Genomic DNA, 27,956 nt, shown 5'->3' on the forward strand with positions numbered 1-27,956 from the left:
CAGCACCTGAAAAAAATGATCTGATGTATATTTTAATTTTATTTTTTTATGAAGGGGTGAGACTTAAGCCAGCCTCTATGGGACGCTCATCCATGGTGGTTTCAACTTCCAGCTTCCAGTTGTCTCTTTAGTTAGAGTAACACAAATTGATTGATCTGTTTTGCTCCTTGAATTAAAAATATCATTCTGTTGTGGAAATTTTATTCACACATTAAATTGGACAGGAAAACTGTTAAAACTTTTTTTTTCTGTTGTGGTTATGAATATAAACATTGTTTATTAACAACAATGTTCATGTTCTTTTTGGTCAAAGCTACAAAGAGCCAATTTGAAATAAACAAAGAGGATGCAGTCCTCCGGTCTGGGTAGACCTACCCTCTGAGTCACTGCTGAGGTGGTCCTCAGTGGACGGCAGGCCATGTCTTTCTTCACCCCGCTCGCAGTGAGAAATCCTTTCACCGCATAGGGAACTTTTATATTCCTGCAGACATACAGACAGACCGATGAAGTCATACATGGAGTAAAGTCAAAAAACTATTTGCACCAAATATTTTGAATATTTGCTATATTTTTGCTGTGAAACAATGAGCCGGTGTTCAGAGTGAGCTGAAGACACAGTGCTATTTAAGGTAGGTAGGTAGGTACATTTATTTATATAGCACTTTTCAGCACAAGGCAACTCAAAGTGCTTAAGGTAAAGACATGGTATGCTCACGGTATCAGTGTGGTGCAGTAAATGCAAAGACAGGAAATTAAAACACTACAGAGACAGAAGAATGGTGTTTATTGTTGCGAAAGATGAAAAATGACAATCTGAATTTGCAAGCCTACCACAACATAGATGTATAATCTATCATACATTTTGGTACTGTGAAATGTCAACTTAGTGGTCAGAAGTGTAATACCAAAATAAGTCCGGCAACAGTTCTGGTGCTAATACAGCAGCACAGAAGAGACAGAACAGGACTACAGAGGAGGACGGCCACCATCTACAGTCTGAGTGTGGACAAAGAGGGAAGGCAGGTGGCTCAGTCAACACCACATGGAGGCCTTTGTGGTATTGTGAAACTGCAACAGCTGTTGCCCAGGACGAGGTTGAGAACTGAAGCTTCAGGCATGTCAAAGAATGAAAACCAAGACCAGAATAGAAGACTTTTTAAAAAAACAAAAAAAACAAAACAAGAACCTGGTCATAAAATAAACAGCTTTCTGCTCTAAAGTTCCTGAAAAAAGAAAAGCTGATCAATTTTGAAGTGATGTTCTGTCAAATACTTATAAATAGCATCTTATGAACTGTGGCATCAGTCAAAGAGCACACAGTATGGAGACAAGGTCCAGGAGAGTAGACAGGAATATAGGGAGATGCAACATAGGACAAAGAGGGAGGTAGCAAAGGCAAAACAGGAGGTGTGTGATGAGTTGTACAAGAGGCTGAACACTAAGGAGGGAGAGAAGGACTTGTATTGACTGGCAAGACAGAGGGACCAGGCTGGAAAGGATGTGCAGCAGGTTAGGCTTGTTAAAGGTAGAAACGATAATGTTCTAACAAGGGAGGAGAGTGTGATGGGAAGATGGAAGGAGTACTTTAAGAAGCCGATGAATGAAGAAAATGAAAGGGAATAAAAAATAGAGCTCATAGAACCTGTGGATCAGGAAGTGGAAAAGATTAGTAAGGATGAAGTTTGAAAAGCTTTGAAGAGGATGAAGAAGGGGAAGGCAGTTGGACTTGATTAGACTAGACTTGATTATTCAATGGTTATTGATTATTCACTCAAAAATACCTGAGGAACAGAGAAGTGTGCTGGTGCAAATGTTTAAGAACAAGGGTGATGAACAGAGTTGTAGCAACTACAGTTGCAGAGAAGTATGTTAGACTGGTACAGGACATGTATGAGGACAGCAGGACAGTGGTGAGGTGTGCTGCAGGAGTGACAGATAGCTTCAATGTGGAGGTGGGACTGCATCAAGGATCGGCTCTGAGCCCTTCTTGTTTGCTCTGGTGATGGACAGACTAACAGATGAGTTCAGGTAGGAATCCCTGTGGACATTGATGTTGTTTGCAGATGACATTGTGATCTGTGGTGAGAGCAGGAAACAGGTGGAAGAGAACTTGCAGAGGTGGAGGTATGCACATGAAAGCATAATTACATTATTAATATGCCCACTTTAGATCTGCTTAATCTGTCTCTAATGACTAGTTATGTACCACAGAGCTTGAAGGTTGCTGTAATTAAACCTTTACCTTAATTCAGGAGCTCTGGCCAAGTATAAACCTATATCTAATCTCCCATTCATCTCTAAAATTCTTGAGAAAATAGTTACAAATCAATTGTGTGAATATCTGGACAGAAATAATCTGTTTGAGAAGTTTCAGTCAGGGTTTAGAGCTCATCTTAGTGCAGAAGCAGCACTGGTGAAAGCTACTAATGATATTCTCCTGGCCTCAGACAGTGAACTTGGGTCCATACTTGCCCTGTTAAATGTCCATGCTGCATTTGATCACAATAATATTACAGGGACTTTAAATCATCTTTATCTGATATGCATGACACATTCTCCTCGCGTTTGCATGGGTTTTCTCTGGGTACTCCTGTTTTCTCCCACAATCCTAAAACAGGCATGTTCAGGCCCAGGCCTCCCTTGAAAAAGAGATCTGTGATCTGAATTGGATTTGCCTGGTTAAATAAAGGTTAAATTAAATTAAAATAGAAAATGAAAACTTTAAACTTTATTTTTTAAATAAAGTGCGAGATATATTGTTTTCCCACACACCTTTCATAGTCCATGGGACACTCTGATCAAAACTCCTGGGTCCTAAAGCATTAAAATGGGTTTCTTCCCATCAGCTTCTCAACTCTTCTGTCTTTGTACAAAATTTTGCTTCCCTTATTATGACCAGACATATTTAATAAACTGACTGAAATAGTCACAGCCACGAAGAGCCGCCTTTGTCTCTGCACATCTTTTTAAGTTCATAGGTTTAAAAGTTTTGAGGGAACAGTTGTAAAGATGGCTATATTTTCTAACAGCCTCGGCCAGCTGCTTCTCAGCGGAACAGCAGAAGCAAAATGACTCCATTAAAGCTCACCAACTTTTCTACATAAATACACCTACAACAACTGACCAATCACACAATACTTGGCGCCAACCCCTGTAAGAAAAAGTTTGGCCAAAACTTTAGATTACAATCATCTAATAATAAGAAATGATGGAGTTAAAGCTATATTGGTCAAAACTTGAAAGTAACATGCGCAATGTCATGATATCTTACCTGATCTGTTTGCTGGTAGAGTACATGTTGTGAATGACAGCTACTACCACATCAAATTTCAGCTCATTATCCATAAAATTCACTGAGTTACAGCCATTTTTGTGTAGATAAAGGTAGGTTAGCAGTGATGGCCATCTTGAATCGGATTGACTCCAAAATTTAATCAGTTGTAGATGTATATCTAATGATTGTTTTCTGAGGATTTCATTGAAATCTGTTTAGTAAGTTTATGAGATATTTTTCTAACAGACAAAGAGGATTGACTCCAACAGTTACTGCAAGTTTTTAAGCAAAAATATCTTCAGCTCAAAGTAAGGCTTGGGGGCAACTCTCAGCTACTACCACACCAAATTTTAGCTTAATGAGGTCATCTGGTTGTGGTGGCCATCTTGAATAGGGTTGCCTCCAAAATCTAATCAGTTGTAAATGTACAACCAGTGATTACTCTCTGAGAGTTTCAAAAAAATCTCTGTTTAAGATATTTTGCTAACAGTACAGACAAACAAACATGCAAACACACACAAAGGTAGGCAAAACACCTTATCGCTCTGCCTTTACCTTGAGCGGCGGGTGATAATACAGAGGACAGAACAGCATCTTTAGCTCACCATTTTCCCCCCACTATCCCTCTCTCTGTCCCTCCCTCCGCTGCTGTGACTCCTCAGGAGCTGCTGGGCATCATGAATGGCCTGGGTGACCACGTCGCCGTCTCCCAGGAAACCTGAGGACAAAAAGCAAAGAAGAACTCAAAAAAAAAAAAAAAAAAACACCAAGAAGGCAATGATGGGGATGTAAAAAAAAAACATCAAGCAGACATCAACTAAAGAAGGTTAAAAAAAAGCATTTATTATGAAAGATTACATTTTAGAGCATTATTACCAAAATAAATAACTTTTGCTTTAAAATAAGGGAGGTTTTTATTTTATTCTTTTCCCTAATTGTTTTTATTGCCTTTCACTGAAGACAAAAGACCTATACTTTTTCAGCTTGGCAGCCTCCATCACAGCTAGTGTCCACCAGCAGGTCCACCATAACAGGCACCAATGGATGGATGGATGGATGGATGGATGGATGGATGGATGGATGGATGGATGGATGGATTGGAGCTCCATTGATGATGGCTTTGTATTGCACATGTGCACGTACTCAGAGTTATGTAACCTAAATGTAGACAACCTTTAGGAAACCAAAAACTTCATTTGCTCTGGGTGATTTAACTCAAGATTTAGATTTAACTCAGAGTTTATTACTCTGGAAACACAACTCTGATACTTTGGATTAAAAATATCTCAAAGTGAGCTCTTCTGACTTACTGCTGAATCCATGTCCCAGTCAGAGGTCAAGGTGCTTCAGAGTGTGACACAGATACCTTTACCCCCCACTTGATGTCCTCCTCAGCTTGTGTTATGAGGTATGTTTCTGGTTTACTCACTGAGGGCGGAGCGAGGTGGGCTGTGGGAGACATCCCTCTGGAGATCTCTGGATCTGTAGGCCCCCTGAAGTCCCAGCGACCCCAGCTCCAGGCCCTGTGGACTGGATGTTTTCCTCAGCTCTAGACCCTTTGGTTTAGAGGTCAGGTTTAGGGGCTGACTGGCCTCCTGAACACACAGTGAAAACAAACAAGTGAAGGGGTGGGGCCTGTGATTCTGTACTGAGACATAAAGACAAAGGATGAGGGCGTGCATGTATTTTGGTTATTAACAGCCACTGTTTGACATGTCGAAGCACATCCGTCACACCTTTGGAGCGTTTTGGCCTTCAGGTTATTCTCATTCTCTAATTGCTTTTGTTGACTCAAGCTGTGTGGGTCTATCTGTTCTTGAGAACATTTCGTGCAAGAAATTCATGCTACACATACAGACACACAGACATTAAATCTTTGAACAGTGGGTGTGGTGTGTTCCTGAAGCTTTTCATTCTCCCAAAAAATACATTGTTTGTTCAGTCCTGAGGGAATCACTTTCTTTAAGATCCCTTAAACCACAAACACATATTCAGCACCTACACTCCCTGTACAGTAAACAAACACACTGTCACAGCTTCCTCCTCTCTCACTGTTTGTGTTTCCGTGTCAGCTGACGAAGAGCAGGCTAACAGTATAAACATCCCAATGATATTGTACCTGCCGGAAAGAACCGCTGCTTCTCTTGACTGGGGTGGGGTGAGTGTTCGGCAGCAGCTGCATGGGGTAGTCCACAGCTGGAAAAAGTAAAACACAATTTCAGACATTGCAAGACAAATTCAGACTGACGACAGTATATAAGATGTAGAGCAGCAGAGAGGTTTCATTGATCAGTTGCAGCAGAATTTTTTGACTTTGGAAATCTGTCCCAGTAAGAATGCCCCTCAGTTTATGGATGTCAGTACACGGAGAAAATTAACATCTTACAATAACCACAGGTGTTCTTTTAGGACAGTGGTGTCCAATCCTGGTCCTGTAGGGCCACTATCCTGCATGTTTTAGATGTTTCTCTGCTTTAACACACCCAATTGGCTTTTGCAGAATTTGAAGACCTGCTGAAGTGCAGGGAAACATCTAAATCATGCAGAATAGTGGCCCTTCAGGACCAAGGTTGAACACAACTACTATAGGACCTATCCTAGCTCTCATTCTGTGTTCTGTTTTTATCATGTGCTGTCAAAGGAGAAAACCATAATGTCAATTAGATATGTGTGAGTGTGGTTCATGTGTTTGTTAGCAAAATATTTCATGGCCCACTTTCATGGCTTTTAATGAAACTTTCACAAAGTAATCATTGAATGTAAATCTACAACTAATTAACATTTTCAGTCAACCTGTTTCAAGATCGCTGCCTCAGCTAAGCAACCTTAGCACAAAACTTACTGAACCTTAGACAGAAAAATTACTGAACCTTAGACAAGCTAAAGTCTGTTGTGGTTGTAGCAAAGTTACTCACAGCACATACTCTGAGTGTGACGACTTGTGCTATTACATGAGATTGTGTTGAACTTTTTTCAAGGTTTGAACATAATGGCTATTAGTTCTCTCGAGTTCAATCAAGGCTCAATGTCATTCTTAGGTTTTAGCAAAAACTTATTGTGGACAACATGGGTTTACATGCCTTAGCAATGCCATCAGAACTAAGAAACAAAACACAAACCTAAATTAGCTCATGGAAAATATAGAAGATTGACATAAATAAAAGACACAAATAAAACAATAAATTGTACCTCATTGGCCGCATTAACTACAGAGCTATAAAGAAACTTTTATACAGCTTCTTCTCACACATAAAAAAACAAACAAAAAACACCCTTTGTCTTCTGCGGAAACTTCTTGTAACTAGTTTCTTGCAGACATTTCTGGTACAACGCTCCGCGTGGCTCTATAATGCCCCTTTTCCACTGGCTCTATTTCAGAAGCTCCGCTCTACTCGGCCTGGCTTGGCTCGGCTCTCTGAAAAATGCAAAAAATTACGTTTCCACTGGCCAGTTTGGTCGGTAGCAGAGGAACGCCTCCTTGTGTTGTATGTTGGGGGGGATGCTGCGATTGTTGCACAGAGTAGGACAGCTGTTATCCGCCGGAGATTTCAGGCTTTACAGCGCCTTCAGCTGGGGGACAGACGGCATAAACGTTGCAGGGTAAGCTGACGCTGTTGTTTATAGTCCTATTACTTCGCTACCGTTCCAAGATTGTCAATCGTTGTTTTCTTCGCTCTTCTTACACTTCAATCTGACCACACCCATGACCAATGAGTGAACAGGAGCTAAGCTTGCGTTACCCACGAAAGCAGGGTTGGCCCGCTAGCTCTACTCCAAAGCAGGGACCAAAAAAGCAGGGACCAGCTTCGAAAAAATGCCGGTGGAAATGCGCACAAAGCAAACCAAGTACAGTGGAGCCGGGACCTTTAGAGCCAGTGGAAAAGGGGCATAAGTGCGTCAACCAATCTTACCCCAAGGGCAGTAATGTGACATGCGTAATAAAACATAAGTTAAGCTAACCCTAACATATTTATTATTGAACGTTTCATATCAAATACTAATATATGTATTGCCCTCTTTAGTGAAGTGAAATTTTTTTATATAGCACTTTTCCGCAACAAGGCGATTCAAATTGCTTTACAACATAGAAACTACAATCAGGTACATAATCAAATACAGATAAAAACATCATAATCAAATATAGAGATACAGAAGTAAAAACATCAATCATGTATAATCTAAATGAAATATAAGATAATCTAAATAAAATCATGAAACTAAACATATCTAAACATGAGCTAAGACAGTCAAAATAGTAGCTAAGATAATCTAAATGAAATCATGATAAAGTTAAAGCTGAACTAAACAACAATTAGGAATCTAACAATCTAACAATATCTAAAATATGAGCTAAGCTACACTAAACAAAAGTAAAAGTACAGGAAGGCTAAATAAGCTAACATAAACTGAAACATGATAATGCTAAACTAAAGGTACAACATGGCTAACTAATAGTACCAAAGGCCCGCTAAACAGCCAACATAAAAAATGCTAGGATAAACATGATAATGCTAAGCTAAAGGTACCAAGAGACTAACCAACAGTACTAAGGCCCGCTAAACAGCCAACATAAGAATGACTAAGATAACTAAACTAAGGTAGTGAAGGAGGAGAGGGAGGGAGTGCTTGTGAGGTGACAAAGACGAGGCAGAGACGGTGGAAAATGAGTGTGTGTGTGTAGAGGCGGTGGGAGGCGGTGTGGTGTGTGTGTTTGTAGAGAAGTCCATGAATCACGTCACAGAAGCCATTGTCTTTGATAATATGATGGAATGTTTATCAGCCAGCCCAGAGCAGATCCACAGATGTCCTTAGGCAAGGGAGGGGGCAGAGCATCTTGTTTACATAAAATCCAGGGAGAAATTGAAGATATCTGGCCACCAAGGCCAGCACAGGGAGCCAGATTTACATAACAATAATTGTTTTGGGTCAGGCCGACTTATGTTTTCCGTCTGCCTTGAAAGTCTTGCTGGTACTTCTCAATGGTGAATCCAAACAGCTAAATTACAGGTCCATTCTGTCTGATTCGAGCGAGCAACTTTCTCCAAGATTTATCTTATTCCATTCCTGAGTCCAGGAACTGCATTTAGTCTGCGGCCCTGTAAAAGGATTGCATCCCACTTGCGATTCTGCTCCCGTAACATCACAGTTTGAGTGTTGCTCGCTGAACCCATCAAACGAAGTTGACGATATGTCAGGTAACTGCCTAATCCAAACAGCAGAAATTCTGTTATCAAAAACCCAAATATGTAAAGATTCTCCACGTCCTCCACTGACAAAATCGATGGACAGGCTATTCCACTTCTTCCAGGAATCCATTGTGTATCTAGCGAATGATGTCCCATCTGGGCAGGCGGGGTCTCCTTTGCCCAGTCTTCCCGTTGTGAAAATTTGATCAGTTGCATTGAGAGACCAGCTGACCAGATCCATCCATCCATCCATCCATCCATCCATCCATCCATCCATCCATCCATCCATCCATTTTCTTTACCCACTTCTCCATTCCGGGTCGCGGGGGTGCTGGTGCCTGTCTCCAGTAGTCACTGTGCGAGAGGCGGGGGACACCCTGGACAGGTCGCAAGTCCATCGCAGGGCCACATATAGACAAACAAGACAAACAACCATTCACACTCTCACTCACACATATGGTAAGTGCATGGGTGAAAAATGATGTTTCTTACCCTACTGGTGCAAAACATCAACCACTGTGTACAAAATGGTAATAACTTTATACTTAATGACATCCACTTGACATAAAGTGGTACGAAGTTGGTACAATTTAGACAAAGTATGAACTGACCAGCACCCTGCAGCTCTGGTAGTATGTTAAAGTTCAGGTATCTTAAACAAACTGTCAACCAGAACAAATCAAAAAACAAGGTAAAACCATAGAGTGTATGAGTTTAAATTATAAATGGACATAAAAATAACTTTAGATTATAGTTTTATAGTCATAAAGTGCTTTTAATGCCTGAATTTAAATAAATCAAATTAACAAAAATATTAAAACAACCATGAAATAGATTATTACATATTTTATTGTCATAAAACCTAAAAAAGCAGTTTAAAGAAGAAAAACTGAGAGCCAGAGGCCTCTTTGGATAATGTTGCTTGCCAAACTGTAGCAATAGCTAATTTCTTCGGTAATGTGTACAGTACCAGTACGTACGCTGGCAGCGATAAACCAATCAGAGAACACTACGTAATACGTACAGTACGTATGATGGCAGCGATAAACCAATCAGAGAACATTATGTAATATAATACAATACGGAGCTAGCCATCATTGCGGGAGGATTAAAAAAGAACTCCAACCGCTGGACGTTGGTGTAAACAGCGCGTTCAAAGTGAAGTTACAAGTGGCGTGGGAGCGATGGATGACTGACAAAGAACACACATTTATTAAGACAGGGGGGGCAGCGAAAGGGTGAGTTACGCCATCATATGCGAATGGATTATGGATGCCTGGGCTAAGGTATCTGCTTTAACTGTTGTCCGAGCTTTCACGAAAGCCGGCATCATTGTTGAACAGCCCCCTGGCAACGAGACTGACTCCGACAATGATGAGAGGGAACCTAGCATGTTTGATGGCAAAATTGCCCAGCTGTTCAATTCAGACAGAAGATGAGGACTTTGCTGGATTTGTGGAAGAAGAATGATAAAAAATAATATCTAAAATAATTGTTACATAGTAGAATAAAGTTCAACCAAACTCACAGTTTTGCTTCCGTGACCTTTTTTGTTTTAGCATGCGCCTTATAATCCGGAGCGCCTTATGGTGCAGAAAATACGGGCTGAGTGTCAGAACACCATCAACTCCATACAGACATCACTAGTTAGCATTCTTATCACAAGTTGTTTTAGTTAATGTTTCTTTGGTCACAGTAGAGCTGGAGGTGCTGCTGTTAGCAGATCTCTTTATTACTATTCGGGCTTTAATCTTCTGTTTCTGTCACAATTCCTTATTTCCTACTCTTCTTGCAGGTTTAAAAACAAAACAAAAAAAACTGCAAAGAATGTCTTCATAGACAACAATGGGATTGTGAGAAGGCTCAGCCCTCTTTGAAGCTCTGTAGCTTAGATATCCACAGCTGAAACATTCAAAGTATAATGTTAATTCACATAGTTCTTACCTTGCTGCTGTATGTTCAAATATTAATTTTTCTAACATGTTTGGCTGTAATTAGATCTTTCATGCATCAAAAAAGGTCATGTGACACCATGAATGTGTTGGGGGAAGTAGGCAGGACTTAAAGCTCCACATTCCTAGTGTGCACACTCTGGTCCTAAAAATACAACAAGGCAGCCTCTGTAAACCGGGTCCTGCTAGGTTCAGTTCCCAACAATAAGAGGTTTCCAACTCTCATGCATCTTCGTGTGACTGTCACACATTCATCCATTTCTCACACAGTCACACTGCCAACTCCCAGAAAGTAATCACTGGATGTATCTGTACAACTGATGACCTTTTGAAGTCAACCTGATTGAAGATGGCCACCACAGCTAATCAAACCTTAGCATGCACATACAGTGCAATAACTGAATTTGGCACAGAAGTAGCTGAGAGTCATTCATACCTGTCAAGATAATTAAAAATAAACAAGTAAATCCATTAACTTCCACTGACCAAAAGTGACACCTAAATGTTAGTTTTTTGGGTGCCGTCATGTTTTATTTTTGGAGCATTTTTGGTCTGTGCTCTGAAGATTTAAGGCTTTACCTTCAGAACAAAAGTCCCAGCTACACACCCTCCCAAAAAATATATATCTCTATATAAAATATAACACCTTTCTAAAGTCTTAAATAACTAAATTAATTTAAAATGTATTTTTGCACTGTGAAATCTGGGTGAATAAACATAAATAGACCTGAAAAAAATGATCTGAAGTGTATTTTTATTTGTCATAAAAATGTATCATTCATTTACATTGAGGGGCTGGGTTAAAAAAAATGTTCTGCAGCCAGCCTCAAGGAGTGCTAGTCTTTGTGGCTTCAACAATTGGCTTCAGGTCCTTTTGTCCAACTATAGTACGAACAGATATTAAAAAATATACATCAGAAAGTAATCATTAAATGCACATCTAAAACTGAATTACCTCATCTAATTAGCCTTAACAAATACAAAACTTGATTCTGCAGATATATTATTTACAGATCTATAGTTAATATTTCATTTGATAATAGCTGACAGCCATTGAAACACAACTTTGCGCATTAACAATTCTCACAATATCATGTGAGATTGCGCACAACTTTATTTTCAAAGTTTATTAAAATGACTAACTTCATAATTTCTCATCATAAAATGAATTTAATTTAAACTCTAGCATGAAAGGCAGTGGGTGATGTGCATTCCCTCAAGGAATGCTAGGTCTTTAATTTTTAATAAGGCAAACGTTCCATTCATTTACATGGACTTGTACCTATACTGCACCCAGCCTACAGGGGGCACTTGTTTCAGCTTCAACTTCTGTGTTATGTTCCTGTATCTTGTTCAGTGTTAATGGTCTAATCTGCCTGGGACCACTTTTAACTTTAATCTTTTTTTAACTCAACTGATGTTGTTCTGGATATATTTAATTACTTTTAATTAATACTTTTTTGTTTTAACTTTGAGCGTGAACAAATCCAGTTTTTAAACAGCTGAAACCACCAACTTACTTGGCTTGCAGGGGATGGGCTGCAGCGGCAGTGTCATTGGAGGGTCAGAGGTGACAGAGAGGGGCTGGGTGTTTGGGTGGAAAGCTGGGATCATCACGTAGGGCATGTTCACCTGCTGGGACAAAGCAAGACAAAGGACATCTTACAGTGTTTCTAACACTCCAACATGCTGACCTACTCAGTCATCCTGCTCTAGCTGTTGCTCGCAGTGATATATGAAGACACATGAAAACTCTTGAGAGGAGCTGACCTGGATCTGCTGCTGAAGCAGGTTGATCTTATGCTGCTGCTGGATCAGCTGCTGCTGCTGCTTGGCAATCTGAGACACAAAACATGTTTAATAGCTGCTACTAGCTCAAAACAGAGAAAAAGCCCACAGTGAACGTTAGAACAAAGACAAACAAGCTAAAGAGTAGAGCGGTCATCCTTACAAAACTGACAAAACCAAAGGGACATTTAAAGGAATAGTTTAGCCCTTCTGAAGTGGGTTTCTACATAAAAGTTATAAATAATTAAAAACTTAAAAAAAATTATAAACTTTAGAAATTAAAAAGACAGATTTGGTCCAGTTTTTTTTCTAGAATCACAGAAAATAAATTGAGATAGTTGTTGCAGGGTTAGAGACACCCACAACAACTGACTTTTTTGAGAAATAATTTGAGAATAATTTTTTTTGAGTGATTTATAATATCCACCAGCTACTCTCGAACTAGTCTCCAACGGGTCTCCAACAGTCGCAGCCCAGTGACATACTATCCTAAGTTCAATAGGCTTGATGAGCTAACAAGTTTGAACATGGCTAACATGAAATTTTGGGCGGGAATTTCTTTTGTCAAAATAACAGTGTAATACAAATATACTTTTGGTCACTTTGGTCTTAGCTGCATTCAGACTAGCCATTAGCTCATCATTTATGTCAGAATAAACTATTTCTCCAACCTGATGCTGTTCAAAAAGCTGTCTACAACAGGTAAGATATCAGTAGTCTTAATACTGACTCAGCATTCACACGATTGTTTTTCTGTTTATTTCTTGTGTACTTTTATTGCAATCAAACTACTTCCACATATTTTTTGCTATTTTAAATAATCATATATCAAAATGTTCAGCTTGATTGGGAATAGTGTACTGTTAATTTTAATATCTGTAACTTTTAAATTTTTTGAATTATTTTGCTTTATTTACAAAAAAAATCCTCATAGAAATGCATTGAGATCTCTTCATTTTCTTCAAAAACATGGTTCTCTTTGAAATCTGCTTCAGCATACTTGCTTTATTTTACCTTATGTCCCTTTTAGCCTCTAACTATAGTTTTGCAAATTTTTGCTTTAGCTATAGTTTAGCTCATTTCAGGTTTTAGCTACAACTTTTAGTTACGGTTTTGCTACATTTAGCTTTTAACTACTGATTTGTTCATTTTTGCTTTAAGTAGTAGTTTTGCTGACTTTATCTTCTGGTCTGCTTGCTTTTATTTTACTAATTCGGCTTTAACAATTCATTCTTTAACAAATTTCACAAAGTCAGTCAGCATTCACACTCCATTTTCCCAGAAAATTTCTAGTTATTAAAAATGTACAAAAACACCCACTCCAAAATGGCTGAACTACTGTTTTTCATCTTATCTAAATTTGCAGATGGTTCACATTAAAACACAACACTAATTGATAGAAAACATTTGGTCACAGGGCCACGTTTACTTTTCATTTTCAGGTAAAACATTAACAGTATGACAGCTGAGTCAGTTTTTCTGTTTATTGTTACTTCTTTACCTTTTTTGCAATCAAATTATTTTCACATGCAACAACAAACAGAACCCTGTTTGAGGTGTATTTCCACATCCTGTGCGATAGTATGGATTCTCAGTGATACCTGTTCCTGTTGCTGCCGGGCCAGCTCCATCTGCTGCTGCTGCTTCTCCAGCAGCAGGGCGGCCATGTTCCTCTGCTCCGAGTGGGCCCCCAGGAGCTGCTCTCTGAGCCCACTCAGCTGGTTTATCATCATCAACAACTGGAGCTCCTTCTCTGCCAGAGACTCAGGGGTACCTGTGGGTTGGGGTCGCAGGATCAGCTGGGTCTAAGAACCTCTTCAAAAGCCTGGCCTTGTTTTTGTCCACGCTTTAATCATGTTTCACTGAAAATTATTACTGATAAAAAATAAAAACATTCTCATTTCTTACAGAACAATTTAAAATAAGATTTTTGAAAGTGTCAAATCATGATTTCAAAGTCTGTTTTGTTGTTTTAATAAAAAAAAAAATCAAAACTATTTTTAAATTATTGTGACATTGTCGTGATAAATTACAAAACCATTCATTCTCACTTTTACAATAAATCTACATGACTATAATCATGCATAACTTTATTTTGGTGCTTCACAAAATTAACTTTATTAAACATTAGAACAAAGAAAGTCATTTTTATTGCTTTTATTCTATAAAGAAAATATGAGATAAGTTGTTGACATGTCGTTAAAATGTTAACTAACTCAGTCGGTTTTACAGATACTGAGATACAATTTGGTGTGATAGTAGCGGAGAGTCATCTCAATACATTTTGAGAACTAACTAATCATACAAGATCTTTGTTACTTATTTAAAGCCATGTTTGTCTGTTAGCAAAATATCTCATAAACGACTGGACAGATTTTAGAGAAACTCTCAGAAAGTAATCATTGGATGTACAGCTACAATTAATTAAATTTTACAGTCAACCCATTTCAAGATGGCCACCACAGCTAATCAACCTTGGCAAACACAAAAATTGCTATGCCTTAGCTGATATTACAGATATCAATATCTGTAATATCAGCTAAGGCATAGCAATTTTTGTGTTGTGATAGTAACAGAGTCATTCAAAACACATAATTTAAGCACTAACACACCGCACACGATTTTTTGACATTGGGTGTGATCGCACATGCCATTATTTTCCAAGTGTGACCAAAATGACTGTAATTTTGTCATTTCTCAGCACAAGATAATTTTAGTTTAAAACCTGTCAGTGAATGATATGCATTCCTTCAAGAAATGCTAAGGCTTTAACTTTGTTTCAATCAGATTTTGAACAATGGATGAAGCAGTTTTGACAGTTTTGAATTACTAAACAATGGTTAAAGTACTACATCTAGGAATGTCAGGCAATTTAAACTTTTAAACATGTATAATCACAGATGACCCTGAGGCTTATTGGAATTTATTAAAATTTAATTTATTTTTTCTTTGTAATCATGAAACAAATAATCTTTCTAAATAAAACTTTTAAATGTCAAAATATTCAGCACAGATGTTCAGTTATTCTACTGGCCAAGTTTTTCTCATGAAGAAGGTTGCATTGCTTGTAATGTGGTTTAAGACATGGTGGAACTGAGGAATGTGTCCTGATAGATGTTATAAATTTACTCATTATTATAGGGGCTGGATTATGTAATAACATGGGGGAACAAAGTCAGGCATAAAAGTGTGTAAGAAGTGGACAAGGTGATGGAATCACGTTGTTTAGTGTCTGTTTAGTTGGTGTAATGGATAATGCAATGCACTTTCATGTAGGGTTCAAATCCCTCAAAAAAGACTTATTTATCTTTTTTTTTTAAATCAAACTGTGGTGAAATGCCTTGATTTGTTCAAATATAAAATCAAATGTAGACATTTTGTTGATTCCAGCCCAAAAATAATCGTCTAGAATGAATGAGCTCTGGGTTGATGTTGATAACTCAAAAAGTGGTACAGCATAAAGGGATTCATCATCAGATAAAAAAAAAAAAGAATAAAAAAATCGCAGCACACCTTTAAAACTATAAAGAACAACTGTTTGTTTTCTCCTCCCCATAGCTGAGATGTCTGAGTAGTAGGCTGCTGCTAACTGTGTCGGATGAGTTGGACTGAACCAACTCAAAGCTTTGGGAGTGGGGTGTAGAACATAGAGTATATATTTTTTTCAAATGAATATTTTTAGTTGGTAACTAAAAAAGCAAAATTGGATTGAATAAACAATACCTGCTTTTATCTTATTGCTGAGAGTGATGTTTTATCCTATGCTCACAACCACTCATTATTCATTCAGAAAACTCCATCTGGCTTCAGAATACAAATACAACTATTTACAAAATATAACTTTTAAAAACAGCTTTGTGTTAACTCAGCAATGCAGGTAACAAGTTACAAGTTACAGATAAAATCACAATGGCTAGTCTTGCTTCACAATGGATGACAACCCCACTATGACCTGACCTCCACAACCTAATAGACTGTGGCTAAAATATAGAAATTTTAAGTTTAACTGTATAGGTGGTTCTTATAGATGCAGCAGCCTCAGGAATCCAATCAAAGTTTAAACATATTAAAAGACTGCAGTAATGTGAGAAATGTGTTAACTTTGACTGTACTGACATCAGTTTATTTCAATGTAGAAAAGATGAATAAAGAAGAACACTAAGACTTGATGGTGTAATGGTGTAGAAACAGTATAAAATTGTTGGTAATGTCTCAGAGCTGACCTTTTAGTTGTCCTGCTCCTACTGTGCTTTTATCCAGAAGTTTCTCCTTCCAGTCAGCATTCAACAGCTTCTCAATGGTTGGCATTACTGTTAACAGGACACAACAGGTACTCAGCTGAACTGAACTGTGTAGCACTACATGGTATGAAAAAACATCTCTGTCAAATAAAACCCATCTAACAGAACCGTAAACAGCTTTCTGAGCCTCCCTTCTGCCTGCCTAATAGCACTGATTGAAGAGGACAGTGGAAAAGTCAGAGGAGCCAAGTTTGTTTGTACATCAGGGAGAAATTTTGAGTGTTTGAGTGGATCAATATTTGGGCTGAGAATAGCTCGAGGTCAGCAAGTGGAGTGAATTTGACAAACATTTCAGCTGAGGAGTTCAGGTTTGTGAAAGACTGGTACAGAGAGTCTTCCAAGCACCTCCATGTGTGAGGCACAAAAAAGAAGAAAAAAAAAAATCACCCCACTTTAGCTCTTTCAGAAGCTTAAAACAACCTTATCACTTTGCTAAACAATCATTCCTATGTGTCATTTTTAAGTAAAAAGCAATATATAAAAAAACAACATGAAATATTTACAATTTGATCAACGGGACAAACTATGTAAGTATTCACTCACGCATCCAAATCACTGAATTCAGGTGTCCCAATCACTTCTATGGGCACAGGTGTAACAATACAAAAAGTGAACCACCTCAAATGGATTTAAAGATTGTGAAGTGGTCACCGGAGGTTTAAAAAAAAAAACCTAATGACATTTGTTTAAATAAAAAAAAAACACCCATATGCTTCATTCTTCATCAGTCAAACTCCATCTTTGATTCTTGGATTTTCTGAAAGTGTTCTTAAACTGACCATTCAACAGGCATGATACGCCCACAGCTTTAGAGAAACAAAACTGCGTGATCCTGATGTTAAAACTTTTGGCAATCATTTACTCAGACAATCTCTTTGTGTTATTATCCCTGCATTTTCTGAAACACTCAGTTTTAAGTATGAATGTTTGAAGCAGTCATAAACAGTTTTCTGCCAATGAAAAAAATCTCAAACGTTACACAAATGTGTTTTTTCAGTATATAAAAACAGATTTTTGGTTTAATTTGTTTTGTTGTCATTGTTACCCCTGCCAAGAAGGTAATGTTTTTAGTAAAGCTGGTTTGTTTGTCTGTCTGACTGTCTGTTAGCAAGATTATCTAAATACTAACAAACAGGTTCTGATGAAATTTTCAGGAAATGTTGGTTTATCACAAAAAACAAGTGATATTGGTGGTGATCCAGATCATGATCTGGAACCTACCCACTTAATCCTTTGGGGTGGGGTGGGGTAGGGTTTTACCTGCTTGTATGAGGCGTGGTTCACATGAACAGGTTATCAGTCCACTACAGCAAGTGCGTCCCCAAAAAGTTGTAAAGAGAACTAATGTTAAGGCATTGTTGTAGCTTGTTATTGTTACACAAAATGCATGGTGATGGCTGCAGAAATAGCTTTTTAGGGGGGCCAGCACATAAGCACTGAAGCATACCTATTACTATTTTGTTTAAGAATATTATCATGTAGCTCATCGGGCAGCTTCAAAATAAAACATACAAATTTGACACAAAAATGTGCAGATCAGTTATGAATAGTGTTTTATGAGCGCTGACTTGTCGAAAGATTTTCTAATCTTTTGAAACAAACTCTTCTCACTCCCACAACTTTTTCTGGTATATATACACATATATATATATATATATATATATATATATATACATTGAAATTTACAGATTTTTGAGTTCTTTCATCTGGTGTGTTTCCCGCTTCTATAGGACTTATGGATTTCTCTCAAATCTGCCCAGAATGCAAAGAGAGTATATCCAAGCACATCCATCAAAACTGGAAGTGAAGATTAGTTTTCACTTTTCATGTCGCTTACATAAAACACTGTAGAAACCTAAAAATTTACCTGTGTGACAATGAGTGTTTTTTGCTGCTTGTGGTTCAATAATATTTAAGATCTGACTGATATTTTTTTACACAGAGACTGTTTTTTTTGAGACTTACTTCTCAGTCTGTTTTTGTCAGCCTCTCATTTTACTTGGCAATCAGGGAGTGACAGACACAGGTGTGTAGTTTCCAGGGTGACAGCAATGAGCCACAGGTAGCAGATTTAATATTTCTTTTGAACTTGGTTCTCTTTACAATTCTTACACATTTCATACATCAAAATACATTTTTTCTGAGCCTAGTTTATTACAGTGTTATGTTGGAGATTTTGAGCAGTAGCTGCATTGGCACCCTTCCAAATTTCTTCAGAAATTTTCTAGTTTTTCTGGTACTGTCAGTCTACATTTCAATAAGTCAGTTGCATACATGGCACTTTCCAACCTTTATTAGAAAACATGTTGTTACAGTGCTTAAATGGATGGAATGCAGAGAACTAAATTGTTACTGACTTGTATTACTAACAATAGTTAGTCTGGTTTCTGATTAGCAAATCCTACTGGTTTTCCAACTTCAAGTTAAACGCATTTAAGTTGAGTGTGACTTTGGTTCCCAGCTCTGAGTTCGGACTTTTGAGGACAATGGGATGCAGCATAAGTATTGTTGCTCAGCATCGCCACTAATAAATCCAGCTGTTCAACAAGAGTTCAGACTGACCTTCTTTGAAGTTAGATTGTCCTTCTGATCGCTCTTGAGCCCTGGCTTCCTTTACTCCCATGAGGCTTTGCCTGTGAGGCAGCTCTTTTCCTGGAGAGCCCTCCTGTAGGAACATCAACTTCTATCAGACCAGAGTGATACAAAGCACCATTTCCATGTTAAAGCAACAACTGGACATCCATTCGGTATCACTAAAATGCTCAATTCTTACTGAAGGGGAGCAAGACAGTGGTGGGGTCAATTGGCGAGCCTCGAGCGGCTGACTTCCGGACCAGTCATGCAAAGGAGACCTCTTGGGTGGTTCAGGACTGGTACTGGTTCCGCTACATTCCTCCTGTTCGACTTTCACACCAACATCTGCCATGCCGACATCCCCGGCGCTGGAGAGGAGGTGCAGTGCTGGAGGGCTGGGCTCAACCATTCTGTAAAAAGAAAAACACAACACACAATACCAAGTGTCATTTGGGTGTGGTGAGCTCTGAGCACTTGGCGTGCCTAATTGACAGTTCTTGAACTGGTAGCTGATATTATGCATAGTTCAAAGTGAAATTGAATGTCAGGTAAAGTTTGAACAAAGAACTTCAACCCTTCACCCTGGAGAGATGTTTTGCTACATTTTTTTGGCTTCATTGCAGTTACAAAATAAAAATGCAGATCAAATTGTTGGCATGTGGCGGCTTTACAAGTTTTCACAAAAAAGATGCTGCAGCCTTGGTTTGCTAAAGAACAGTTGAGACAGCAATTGTTCCATTATAGTTATTGGGTTTGACACAAGTTCAAACAACAAATATTTTTTATTACACCAAATGAGAACAGAATTGAAACTTTTTCTCATAATTAAAAATGTAAGAAGGGAGACCCACCAGGTACATTTAATAACATATTTGTCTAAAACAGAACCGGTGACAGTGTTGTAGCTACCTGCTTTAAAAACATTGGAAAGGTATCAGTTTTGTGCCCCCACCCCACCCCCAAAAAGAGGCAGACAGAGGAGGAGAGGACAGGTTTGGCCTGAACAAAAACCAGCTCAGGATTGTGTGTGTTATTTCCCAGCTCTACAAACGGAGGAAAGAAAAACATGGCAGACAGCAGAACAAAACAAACAGAACACACAAGGGCAAAAAGTGCACATATATATAAAGAGGCAGGAAAAAAACCATTGTTGGAGCCAGGGAACAAAGGAAGCCCGGACAATGGGGGAGAGGCTGACAAAAGCCGGCGGCTGCAGGAAATGATCCGGATAACAATGCCAGCGGAATGTGCCGACCAACTCGGGAACACAACAAAAAAATGTGGAGCGCCATCGTTCTGTGTAAAGCATAATAATTCAGCCAGGTCTCCCAGCCTGCACGCCCTGTATCCGAACAAAGCCACCTGTCTGCCAGGATCCAACACAGGGACATTTAAGGGCTTTCATGTCAGCGTTTTGGACTAAGATCATCTTATGATGAGAAATGAGAGTTGGAGCCATTTTGGTCAAACTATGAAAATACTATTATACACAAACTCCTGTGATATTGCAATATCTTGCATGACCTTTTAGTGCTTGGAGGATGCCGTTAATGACTTCCAGCTACTACCACACCAGATTTTAGCTGGATATCTGTAAGATTCATTGAAGTATAGGCATTTTTGTGTTGGCTTAGGTCAATTAGCTGTGGCTGCCATTTTGAATTGGGTTGAATCCAGCATTATCCATTTGTAGATGTACATTCAATGATTACGTTTTGAATGTTTCATGAAAATGTGATTCATGAGATATTTTGCTAACTATACAGACAAACAAAAAGACATACACATCGACATTATTCTTTTCTCATCTACCCACTAATTAAAGGATGCAATATTTTTATATTTACTGGTCTTAGGGTTTAAATAGTTAAAGTGAAATTTCCTTAAGAATGTCAACGCAAAAGCACCAAAGCCTCGGTATTACTATTCACTCTTTATTCTTCTGTTTCCATCATAATTTTCTATTTGCATAGATTCCAGCAACTCCATCATAGGGCCACATAAATACAAACGAGACAAACAACAATTCATGCTCTCACTCACACCTAGGCACAATTTTAGAGTTACCAGTTAACCTAACATGCATGTTTTTGGTCTGTGGGAGGAAAGCAGTGTACCCGGAGTAAACCCACGTGAGCACAGGGAGAACATGCAAACTCCACCCAGAAAGGCCCCAGGCAGGGAAGCGTCACAGGATTATCTTAGTTTAAGAATCTGACATGAAAAATGTCAAGTGATATGCCTTTCATGAAAGAATAAATTTTACATAATAGAAAAATGAGAACTCCCTAAATAACACACCATCATTTGAGTTACAATACATCCTGATGTATAAAATCCAAATGAAGAGACAAAAAATCTACAAACAGTTCAAAGTAAAAACAATAACCTCTTTAAACGATGTAAAAAAAATATCTTCTTTTATTTACTGTTTTTAATACCAAACCACCTGCCTGTTTGTGTGCATCCAAATCATAAGTTTATAGTAAAACTAATTCACACAGATGGTGGTAAATAAAACACCCCTGAGCACATCAGGAACAGCTGGAAGTGGGGGTGGGGGTAGGGTTGTGTGTGCTCAGCTCTTATAGTTCTTATAGTTCCCTGCTGTTTGTTGCCTTTCAATGTGAGATCGGAGCAATTTGTGTATCTGTTTGTGTTATTCAGCTTCTGTGCACAAAAGCTATCATCATGTCCGCTTAAGTTTACTTTTAATGTTAGTGATGGAAATATTGCATGAAACACAGTCATTCTCATTCGGGTTCCAACTGGAATAAATCACTAACTGCTTCAAACCCACAAGAATCTGCGAGAGCCTCATTCCTGTTCAGCTGCTATTTTCAGGCGTGGTTCCCGTAGATTAGAAAGAAGGAATGAGGATGGAGGGATGAAGGTGCAGAAGTAAAAAAAACTGTTTAGCCAACACTAAAGCAGCCGCCATTCGTGTCGGCAAGGGGTTGATTGTCTGCATCCGAGAGATGGGGAGCAGTGCAGTCCCACGCGGTAAGTTATTCCTGGGTCTCCCCTCCGCGTTCCACCAGGCCTGGACTGTAGAGCTGCCACAGGTGGCTTTCACACACATACATTCACTGTGCAGGGAAGTATGCACAGAATCTCAATGACCCGCGGCACTGCTGACAGCAAGGAATGCACGTCAAGGTGCTTGTCTGATTTACAAGAACAAAGGTTTTATGTGTTGTCTTTTCAAACAATGCCTTCAGCGCCTTAGTGAGAACAATACAAACCAGTCGAGATTGCTGCTTCCCAGCACATCGTTCTCATCAAGTTAAACACACTCTTAAGTTTATTTGTGGCTGACTGGACCCATGTGGAACCTGACCTTGTGTATGTGTGTGTGTATTGCATGATTTGAATAGCAATGCCTTAATAATACAAGGTTATCTGATTGAGGCCTGTTTTCGACCACCTATAGGGCTGTTTAACTTTTATAGGCTCCCACCACATGCCGCTACAAAATTATAATGAGACTGAGCTCAGAACAGAGGCTGAGCTATACAAAGCAGAACCAAGTACCCAACATCTTCTGTTATGTAATTATTTAGTGATTAACTGACACCAAACAGGAAATAACAACCTGAGCAGGTGACTTCTTTGCTATAAATGAAATGAATTTGCCTGAGGTATCAAGAGTTGTTCATGAGAAATGCATCAAAGCACACCTAAAACTAAAACATAAGGGGGGAAAAAACATGTTCGTCATTGAGTTAGTACATTCTAAGAAATTAAATGTTAAATTTATCTAACTTATGTATGTCAACTGGTTTCACTTAACCTGGTTGTTTAAATGAGGTTGTCAACATAAGTTGAAATTTTGTACATTCCAAATAGGTCATGAATGCAAAGGGTTCAAAAGATTTACAAGTCACCAAAAAGCACAGAGCAAAATGGCTCAAAGTTTGTAAAAACATAGTGGCCCACTGGCCTCAAGAGCAATGCAGATGTGCACATACAGAAAACATCTTGTGACAGTTTTAAGTCACTAAAAAGAATAGCACATTTTAAATAAAGTGGTAAAACTGTGCTTAATTACCAGTATGTAGTTGCTATAAATGATCATATTATTGCTGTAATACAACAAAGTTTCTTCATTTTGACAAATTAAAATAACTAAAAGCAAAGCATTTAATTTGAGATAAAATAATTGTGTAAAGTCAAATAACTTTACCAAAATAATGTTTTAGAGAGTATTCTCTAGTTTAATAAAAACACAAACTGGTTTCTAAACCAAAGGTAAAACTAGATGAATTGTTATTTTATCTGTGTTAACATTTCTGTATATTATCACCAACAACGCCTGATCAATGGAGCAAGTGGAGCAACTGTTTCCCCCTTTATAAAAGTGGGGGAAGCAAACTAGTCTTGTGCATCTCTGGCTGATATGCAATTTGGTACAATGCAAACAATCCGATTATTTAAAGAAACATGGGCAGCAAAAAAACTAAATGATGCGATACGTTTCAGCCATAAAAATGTTATGATGGGATTAAATCTGTATTCATGACACAATTCAATATAAGTTTGATTCAACACATTGAGACTGATTACAATATATTATACCGTAAAACAAAGCAAATAAATAGTCCTATGACAGTTATTGAGACAAATTATTTACAACCTAATAAAAAATGGCCACTCACAAATCTCTTGTTATAAAGTTGAAAAACACTTTCATAAAGGCTGACTCACAATTATTAAACTATACAAAGTAAACTAGAAACACTCGGACCAAGCTCCTACTGTCATTAAAAAATTGCAGGATCAAGATTGTAATCCAGATCACCACCTAGGTTTAAATCACTTGTTTTTGTGACGACCTCAACATGAAAATTTTATCAAAATCTGTTCATTAGTTTTTAGCAGAAAAAGGGTTAAAAACAAACAACTGAACTTCTATTTTGTACCTGAAGACGATGGTTTAAGAACATTTTCAGTTTGGCGTTGACTACATTTGCACTGTTGCAGTTCTCCTGCTGAACTGGAGGTGTCGCTAAACAGAAAACAACACAGCTAAACAGCAGGAAGTGCAGCCACAAGAGCTGACCACTGTAAGAAATAAATAGAGGGAACCTTTCCTTTTTAAACAAATGTTACTATATTTTAACTTTGCTGACAGTTTTATACTGGATTTCTTGTATGCACGAACAAACCTGCTGATGACTTCTAATTAATAAACACATCAAATTTGATCAGTACAAGAATGTAATAGAACATTACATCTACATTTAATCCCCAAAATGATGTGATATAAGACAGCTTATTAGACGTGTAAAACATGATATAAGATTGTATAATGTGATATAAGGCCATGTATAGTGTAATATAAGGTCATTTAAAAGGTTAGACAAGGCTGTGTGTAACATGGCATGCAAGCACAGTGAGCACCCACCAGCAGAAACATAAATCGGCGCCCCTGCCTGGACCTGTTGCCTCTGTGACCCGACCACGGATAAGCGGTAGAAGATGGAGATAATGTTATATAAGGGTGTGTATAACATGATATATGATGCATATAATGTGATATAAGGCCACGTAAAATGTGATGCAAGGCTTCATATAATGTGATCCAAGACTATGTATAACACGTCTGAAGTGCACTTGTAAATTGTTATTATCTTCTTGATGTTGCTCGTCTGTTTTATGCATATTTAGGTGTCCATGACTGTAGTGTTGAATATACAGAAAATTAGCAACAACTCCTTCACTTTTGCCTCTTTTGCATGGTTGTTTTGGAAACTCTGGAGGTTTTGGATAAAAAGTTGCCACTTAGCAAAAAGCTAGCCAATGGCATCAATTAGATCCACTCCAAAGAATGTGTCTCAAAATTCCAACACAAACTTAAAGATGTTTTGATCACACAATATATTTAATAGTTTTAACTGATTCAGGGCAAATCATTGCGATACAAAAAACATGTTAACACTGATTTAAAGGGTGTGGTTTAAGATGTGATGGTTTCGTGCATTCATTGTTGAGAACAACACCACTTCTCCTACAGTCCTGGCTCTTCTTCACAACAACTGAATACAAATTTGAGATAATCTGAATCAAATTTCTCCAACTTCTGCACCTTTTGTTGCTAGCAGGTCTAATATAGATTTCACTGGTGCTGCTTAACTAGCCACTCGGATATCTGTTAACCATCATGCAGTCCAGTTTCCATGGGGGTTCTCAAAATGTTCACCATTGCCCTTTTGTTTCTACTAGTTTACATTTGGAGCCAATTTGCACAATCCACTCATCTCTTTGCCTCTTTCTGTTTCTAGCTTCTGAAAACAGTTCATTTATTGTAGTTAATTAGCTTCTATTTTAACTTGCAAATATTTAATACCAAAGTTTCTTATGAGTACCACTAGAAGGATCCTGAGTACCACCAGTGGTACCTTCACCACAGTTTGAGAACTATGGTAGTAGATAATTTATTTTTCCCAGTGAAAATAAAAAAAACATTTAGATCCAATAAAAGCTTGGTTTTAGGTTGAAAGATAATTAGTTCCAAACATTCATTCAGTTTGTTGCAACAAACATGGATTAAAAAGCAGTTTAACCAAACTATTTGATAGCTGTTACAACTTTACATGATGATAAAGTTGTGTTAGATCTGTTTACTCACCTGTGGCAAAAACCCAACCCATCAATTTCAAGGATTTTTTTAAAGCTTTATGGTGAGAAACTGACCTTCTCTGTAAACTTAATGAAAGCTAGTGATCAATATGTGAAGTAAGAACCTCTCAAGTCTCATTGCCTCCATATGTGAGTACTCTCACAGCTGTAAAGATTTTATATGCGTTTACCGGAGTTCTATGTGTTTATTTGCCGAAAAGTGAAGTGTTTTACTTGTAGATCATAAGAAGAAACCCCAAATGCAAACTTCAAACTGACCTTTTTCAGAAGAAGTCCATGGCTCCTTGTCCAAACAGATTTACAGTGCGACTTGTGAACGAGCTGAGTCTTTGTATCGCAGCACAAATCGAATGATGACAGCAGACCGAGAGACAACCTCTGCTCTGAGATAAAAATCAACTCCTCTTCTTCAAGCGCTAACAACACTGAAACTTTACTCTTCCCACGATACAAGAATCACTTCACACAAAACCTTCAGTTACCCAACAAGTTGTAACATGTAAAACCCAACATTTCCCCCCAGGGGGTTGGCAGTGCAAAGCCTTTCTGTTGTTCCCCCTTTCTTTTCTTTTCATCCTTTTGTTTCCTTATTCTTTCTCTCATTGTTTGTTTCCTTTTGCTTTCCTCCTTCTGACAAGACCAGCTTCTGGAGCTTATTTCATCCGTGTTGCCTTCCAAGTAGTGCCTGAGGCAGAATAGCAAAGTGAGCACAAAAGAGCCCGGAACTGTTTTCAACAGCTGGGAGACAAAAAATAAAGTGGAAGACACAAATAAAGACATAATAAAGACATTTGCATTGTCAACATTGAGAATGATAGCTGTAATAATGCCAGTGGTTTGCTGCAGGATTGTATCAAACAAAAAATTATTTAAAAAAGTACAACCCTTGATAAATTCCCACATTCAGCATCATGACACTTAAACAGTAAGCAATTTCAAACTATTGTTAGTTTGTCTGCAGCGTCTCGTGACAGAGCCAGCACAGTAAGTTTCCAACCTGCTGAGCAGTCATGTCAAGACAAGTGTGAACCAATGTATAAACAAATGTTTGGGGAAATGTTTCACAGTTAGCAGTATTTGCTTAGGGATGATAAAACAATTCAGCACCGTGCAGCAGCAAGAGCCCGTCTGCCCACAGGGCCTGGCTTGGGCTTATCATGACAAGAGCTTCCAGCAAACCTAACATCACTTAAACAAACCACATCTCATCTATAAAAACCTTTAAACCAGTCCACCAATGTCTAACCCGGTCTCTCTCAGCATGGAAGGGCATGTTCGATTCAAACCCAAGTAGAAATTTCACTTTGCTTGAAATTAACCCAACCTCAGAAAAATATTCTTCAATGAAAAGAGCCTAATTAAAAAAAAGAAAAATATTATATGGGTAAAAAAAATAATAAATATATTTAAAGTTTCATAGTTTGCTTGTATTTCTCCATGTACCTGTACTCACCTGACAGGGCTAAGTGGATGTGCAGAAATCCAAAAGTGCTCCCTAACTGGAACGGTTCTGCTGACGCAAGTCATAGTGACTGGCTATTCCTCTTCTCTGATGCCTGTCTTGTCTGCTTGTTCAGTTACCTCTGACCCAACCACCCCTGCACTAATATTCCCCCCTCCCCAATCTGTTCTCTCAAGAGGGAAAGCACAAAGAGCCTCTTCAGAGCCCACCGTGCAGGCACTGGATTTGCATAATTAGCATGCTGTTGCAGGTAACCCTTCCGGCAGCACATGATGCCCATCAGCTAACCAACAGGTGTGATTGTGGTGTGATAAGCTCATTCATTACCTTCACACACTTGCTAACAAAGTCAGCTTTATCCCCAGTCATGATTTCCTGGATATATGACTGCAGCCTGGGAGAGCTGGGCTAGAATAAGATCTGACAGGTGGATTCAGGTGGGGGAAAAAATCATAAAGATAACAAAGTGAGACAGAAAAAAAGCTTCTTTGTAATTCGTGTTGAATAATGGTTTTTGAATTTGAATGATTTTTAAAAACTTCAAAGTTGCAGCCACAAAGCCACATTTTTATTTTCCACCACTGGTGCCCCTTTTTTTTTTCCAAATGTCCAGTAATAAATAAAGGAACTAGAAAAATTCTGAAGAAATTCTGAAGGGTGTTGATGCAGCTACAGCCCAAATTTTAATCATAACATTTGTAACTAGAGAAGTTGCATTTCCTGCGAAAATGCAGTGTGAATGCTTATTTTGCTGAATGATTTTGCTGAAAGCAGCTG

General features: G+C 38.3%; 1 protein-coding gene across 7 annotated transcripts in view; it reads right to left on the reverse strand.

Moving 5' to 3' along the window:
• The window catches only part of LOC108248920 (SRY-box transcription factor 13), a 68,661-nt gene that overhangs the window by 8,801 nt on the left and 31,904 nt on the right, over positions 1-27,956 (reverse strand). For 3 of the 7 annotated variants that reach the window (XM_037975158.1, XM_017437976.3, XM_037975159.1), the window contains 10 exons: positions 19,275-19,485; positions 19,064-19,166; positions 16,424-16,510; positions 13,802-13,974; positions 12,183-12,251; positions 11,933-12,047; positions 5,394-5,470; positions 4,704-4,869; positions 3,880-3,992; positions 376-481 (listed from right to left, as the gene is read on the reverse strand). In XM_037975158.1, the coding sequence (XP_037831086.1) occupies positions 376-481; positions 3,880-3,992; positions 4,704-4,869; positions 5,394-5,470; positions 11,933-12,047; positions 12,183-12,251; positions 13,802-13,974; positions 16,424-16,510; positions 19,064-19,166; positions 19,275-19,484 (1,219 nt within the window). In that variant the 5' untranslated portion in view covers position 19,485. Of the gene's footprint in view, positions 1-375; positions 482-3,879; positions 3,993-4,703; positions 4,870-5,393; positions 5,471-11,932; positions 12,048-12,182; positions 12,252-13,801; positions 13,975-16,423; positions 16,511-19,063; positions 19,167-19,274; positions 19,486-25,975; positions 26,312-27,170; positions 27,294-27,956 lie in introns of those variants that run through there. The other 4 variants (XM_025011060.2, XM_017437974.3, XM_017437975.3 and 1 more) reach the window with 4 other exon arrangements.

This window comes from Kryptolebias marmoratus, linkage group LG4 (genome assembly GCF_001649575.2).
Source record: "Kryptolebias marmoratus isolate JLee-2015 linkage group LG4, ASM164957v2, whole genome shotgun sequence".
Classification (NCBI taxonomy): Eukaryota; Metazoa; Chordata; class Actinopteri; order Cyprinodontiformes; family Rivulidae; genus Kryptolebias; species Kryptolebias marmoratus.